The 5,751-nt window shown below is 36.1% G+C and overlaps 1 protein-coding gene across 1 annotated transcript in view; it reads left to right on the top strand.

The window, feature by feature from the left end:
- The window catches only part of LOC111087295, a 10,417-nt gene extending 5,026 nt beyond the window's left edge, over nt 1-5,391 (top strand). The window contains exon 4 of the mRNA XM_022393475.1: nt 3,568-5,391. Coding sequence (XP_022249183.1) covers nt 3,568-5,300 — 1,733 coding nt within the window. The 3' untranslated portion in view covers nt 5,301-5,391. The remainder of the gene's footprint in view (nt 1-3,567) is intronic.
- The last annotated feature ends 360 nt before the right edge of the window (nt 5,392-5,751 follow it).

Genomic DNA, 5,751 nt, shown 5'->3' with positions numbered 1-5,751 from the left:
GGATTGACCATCACTTTATAACGCCCCAGGGCTGAAAGGGCGAACGTGTTTGGTGGGACGGGGATTCGAACCCGCGACCCTCAAATTGCGAGTCAAGCGCACTAACCACGTGACCATACTGGACAAGCAGTAAGTTATACGGACTTACAATGTTGAAATCCGGGGTTCGATTCCCCACTGTGAACAGAGCGCAGATAACCCATTGTGTAGCTTTGGACTAAAACAACAACAATAGCTAAGACGAGACATATTTCTCAAGGCATTTGTTGGATTTTTTTATGTGATAAAATCTAGATTCTCAATATTCTATTCTTTAAGAATTCAAGTTGAGGTGCTCTGATAAAGTAATAAATAACACTTCGTTTCAATTCCTGGTTATTTCTGAATAACTCAGCGCCTATTGTAAAACCTAACGCTAATTCTGATTCCGAAAATATTTCTGTATAAAATATTTTTATCCACAAAACGCTCAACATCGAAACCAAATTGACTGGATTTTGTTGATTATGTCTGTCTGTGAGAGAGTTACATATTATTCTGGCTTAGCTATAAATCAATCATAAGTTACCAGCTTCAGGCGTCAGCTTGTTAAGCATCCCCTCTCTCCCTTCCTAAACGCAACTCTAAGTGCTCATCCGTTATTCTGAATTATTAATTAACATTAATGCTGCTTATGTATTCTTCATTAATGTCCAACAGACGAACAGTTTGAAACAACGTATTTTTTAATTCTTTCTTAGCGAGTTTGAAAATGATTTAAAAATTGCAACTAATACAGATTTAAACCAGTTTCCATCTAAAGTACGAAATATTTGTTTATTGTTAAGCACATAAAACTAGACATAAATCTGCCTTTGTGCCCACCACGGGGATCGAACCCAGATATTTTAGTGTTATAAGCCCGCAAACCTAGCGATTTTCACGTAGCACACACACACACATTCCACGACGATCTTTTAGACGTTACGTTGAACCACTCGAATTAGACTTCTGGGTTTGCTATAGACACTTGCAGATAGAAAGTTCACCTAAAAGCCAATCACGATCGAGCAGTTAAAACAATTAGTCGTACTAAGGTTTGTTGTTAGATTACTTACTATGGTGTTAATTTTGGACATTAGGTTTTATTATTACCAGTTAACTCTTGGTTGGAGTTTCCTCAGCACCCTCACTTTGCTGAAGATGGATTCCCACGTTCATGTATGTTAGATATTGATGCTATATACATATATAACGACGTATTGACTTTGGTGGCTTTTATAAGGATTTATAGCAATATGTGTTATTTTGGGTAATATTTTATGATAATAATAGTTTATTGTCAATTTGGAAGAACTCCGATTGTTCCATATGTTACTTTATCCAAAACCGATACTATCTAGACAAGTGAATAACAAGTTACTCTGGTCAAATGAAAAGATACGTCAAACATTTGAAGCTTATGATAACAATCCGTGAATATTCGATTGTGAAAATAATTAGTTATTTTTGGAGGTTTGAGGAAGGCTCTGTATATAAAATATCATTAAGTGATGCCACCGATTCTGACTCTGAACGTCTTTTTTTTTTATTTAAATCCACAATATCCAGTTCATAAATTAGATTCTCCAAAGTTCCAAGCTAGCTTATAGAGCGCCCCCCAGTGGCACAGTGGTATGTCTGCGTAGTTACATCGCTAGAAACCGGGTTTCGATACCCGTGGTGGGCAGAGCACAGATAGCCCATTGTGTAGCTTTATGCATAACTACAAACAAACAAACAAGCTTATAGAGCGAGGAACTGTCCCTACCTCTACCCACCTCCTCCATCTGATTTTGTTGTTGACGGTGGTAATGACACTAAGGAAGAACCCCAAAACACGTTCCAACTTGGTAGTGTGTTTTTTTTTTTTTGCCTGAAAAGGGTTGGTCGTTCTCTGACTGTTTCTCTTATATTGATCTTCTCAAGCTGTTAGTAAATAACCTTCATATCGTGACACTAACAAAGACAACGTCATTACAGTTTTTATTATTATTTACAAGAAACCTCCTTCTCCGGTGAATTCAATATATTTGTTTTAATGACATAATGGAATAATAAGAAAAGACGCGTATGGAACTTTCATGAATATTTAATGAGTTTCACATAGTTAGTTAAATTTGATTTGTATGATTTTATATTTTTGCACACAGTTAAATTTGATTGTTTTTAATATCGTGTCCTTCCACACAGTTAAATTTGATTTGTTTTAGTTTTATGTCCTTTCACTCAATTAACTTTGATTTTGTATTATTTTATACAGTTAAACTTGATTTGTTTGATTTTATATTATTTCACACAGTTAAATTTGATTTGTTTTAGTTTTATGTCCTTTCACTCAATCAACTTTGATTTTGTATTATTTTATACAGTTAAACTTGATTTGTTTTAGTTTTGTGTCCTTTCACTCAGTTAGTTATATTCTGTAACACACGACTATAAAAACAATAACAACGCAGGTTTATAATTAAGAAATTATACGATATCCTTGCATTTCTCTTTTCTTTTAACCATATATATGTAAATAATATCTCTTTCCTGTTTGTTGTTGTAAAACTGAACTAAACTTTAATCTGTGTATATAATGCTGCACTTAATGCTGTTGTTATAAGTTAAAATTTTAACCTATGATGAAGAAAAAAGGCAAAACAAAATATATATTTCAGATAGGTTTCTTTAAATGTTTTTGTTATTATATGAACTATCACAAAGTATATTTAGTTAACCTTCTGCACCATAAGACATTATCAGTCCTGAAATCCCTTTGTATGTATACTAATTTAGTCTACAGTGCTCTTAAATCTTAAGAAACTATGAGTCCTAATATATTTTTGGGTTGCCTTCACCACCCTTAGATCTTAAGAAACTGTGAGTCCTAAAATCCTTTTGGGTTGCCTTCAGTACCCTTAGAGCTTAAGAAACTATGAGTCCTAAAATCCCTTTGGGTTGCCTTCACCACCCTTAGATCTTAAGAAACTATGAGTCCTAAAATCCTTTTGTGTTGTCTTCAGTACCCTTAGAGCTTAAGAAACTATGAGTCCTAAAATCCTTTTGGGTTGCCTTCAGTACCCTTATATCTTAAGAAACTATGAGTCCTAAAATCCCTTTGGGTTGCCTTCACCACCCTTAGATCTTAAGAAACTATGAGTCCTAAAATCCTTTTGTGTTGTCTTCATCACCCTTAGAACTTAAGAAACTATGAGTCCTAAAATCCTTTTGTGTTGTCTTCACCACCCTTAGATCTTAAGAAACTATGAGTCCTAAAATCCTTTTGGGTTGCCTTCAGCACCCTTAGAGCTTAAGAAACTCTAAGCTCTAACATCCTTTGTGGGTTGTCTTCAGCACCCATAGCGTCCACTATTAGTTTGGGATAACAGTTTATGGCTACAATGGGGAATGACTAGAATGTGTTTGCAACGTTAATGTATGGAAATAAGAAGGCCGAGCAGGAACCACACGGAAGAACAAACTTTAATATGTAGTAAATTGATAAAATATTATTAATATAGAAAAGAAAATCGCCTATAATGGACTTTTTGTTTCTTACAGAAGTCCGTGACCATATTAGAAGTAGTGAACTAGAAGTTGTAAGCACTTCTGATATGGCGACTTTTTTACCTCATATCGATCAGAAGATTACCAATCAACAACCTCTTACACACATGGCCACTGCTTTTCCTGTTGTTGAACAGGATATAATCCTAAATGCTTCAGTCTGGAGGGACACTTTCCCAGGATCACCTTCTTCATTTGGAAGAGACAAGTATAGTGATGAAGATTTTCACCACCTTGTTGAAGAGAAAAGTAGCTTAAGTGATGCTGTTGTTGAACCAACACGTTTGCTTTCCGTTGAATCAGAACTGAATGATCGTGGCCAATGTGTTCAGAAGACAGCTCCATCTACCGGTGAAAATTGCCAAAAGTCAATTCCTGTCAACTTTAAAATTGGTTCGTATAAAAAGGAGAAGGAAGACATTTACACGATTAATACTGAGGAAGGGCCTGTTGAAGAGTTGGAGAATCAGGTCAGATTAAAATGCACAAATCCCTCTGAACTTGAATCATCACCTTTGACCTCCATGTTAAACCTTGTGTCACATCTAGCTGTCAATCGTAAAGACGAACTCTCACAGAAGAGCATGTATTATAGTGATTCAGAGCACCTGAGAAAAGTTCAACTTACACATGACATTAAAAGCAAAGCTTTGAATCTGAAGCTTTCAGACCAAAGCCATCAATTCCACGCTAAATATGGGCTCGTAAAGGAAGAGTTGGTTCTGAGGAAAGAGCAATTTGCACAAAATCAGAGTTTTATGAAAAATGGGGAGAACAACACAGTAATTTGTGTACCATTTGTGGATCAGAATTCGCTTAGGACTAAGAACTCAAAAAACAATGTAAGTAAGTCGTTGAATGTTAAATACCAAGACATTTCTAAACAAAAACACCAACAAGATGTTAGCATGGTTAAAACTAGACAAAGTTCGACCACAGAGGGGCATCAAAGATCAAAATCTCAGGTATCAGCAAATGTTACCATTAGCTCGTGGCAACAAAGAAGCCAACAAGATGATTCCAGCAAGTACAAGAGCCATGGTATGGAGAATTTAGTTCAACAGTACTCAAAGTGGGAGTTATCTGCCACAGAAATAAATCATGCTGCTACTAGCAACACTAGTGCCACGAATGTGTCAAACTGTTCCACAAAATACTCCGAGGAAAAGCCACAGATAGAGTTTCAAATCAATAGTCCGATATATCCAAGCTCAACAGCTTCAAAATCATTTCAAACAGGGAAATGGAAGCAGAATATTACTGGAAACCAAAACAACGTACTTGGTTATAGGGAATCTGAACGGGAACCAAAACTTACAAGAGTGAACATTACTACCGATAAATCAAGTGTAGCTCACTCTTACGTTCGTGCTCCTATACTAAAAAGTTTCTCAGAAAATACGGTGCAAAACCTATTAAATGAGTCACAGAAGAAGATTATCGACAGGGAGCAGAAGGAAGAGTTTATAAAGCCAAATACAGAAGCCGAATTCAATAACATATTCATAAAACACAGCCACGAAGAAGAAGAATCAAAGAATACCAGAACAGCTTTAAGTAGTGTGAAGATTAAACTCCTTACAAATTCTGAAAAAGAATTCAATGGTTTGATAAATGGCTACCACAACACTTCCAAAACTCCTCCTACTCCCTCTATCCAGTCGTCCTCCACTTCAGAGCAATACCTCACTTGTAAGAACAAGTGTAAAGAGGAGGAGAGAATCTAAGATGCTTGACATATTGATCCAAGAGATAAACTGATGATCGAACTCGGAATCTTTGGAGGAAGGACAGCCCTTTAGACGGTAAACTGGTCAGTTTATGTAGCGAAACTATAATAAAAGAATTGTGTTTGTATCCAAAACATAACTTCAAAATATGTATTAAAAGGTTTAATTTGTGTCCTTACTTCTAGCTGATTCTGAGTAGAGATAAAGGCACCTGCAAACTTCAAATAATCTTTGAAAAACGACACAGTAATTTAAGGGGATTAAAACACAAATTTTTATGTCTTTATTAGAGATGCACGAGTACCCGGACAGATATTCGGCCCCGGCCTGGTATTGGGCTACCCGGTAATACTCGGCTCCGGCTGAGTGTCGAAGTTAGGCAGCTAAGCCCTAAACTTTGCGGAAACTAACGCGGTACTGAAAGTTACAGTCAATAATTGGTTTAATT

Source organism: Limulus polyphemus, unplaced genomic scaffold (assembly GCF_000517525.1).
Source record: "Limulus polyphemus unplaced genomic scaffold, Limulus_polyphemus-2.1.2 Scaffold1980, whole genome shotgun sequence".
Lineage (NCBI taxonomy): Eukaryota > Metazoa > Arthropoda > Merostomata > Xiphosura > Limulidae > Limulus > Limulus polyphemus.
This window is presented reverse-complemented; position numbering and strand designations above follow the sequence as displayed.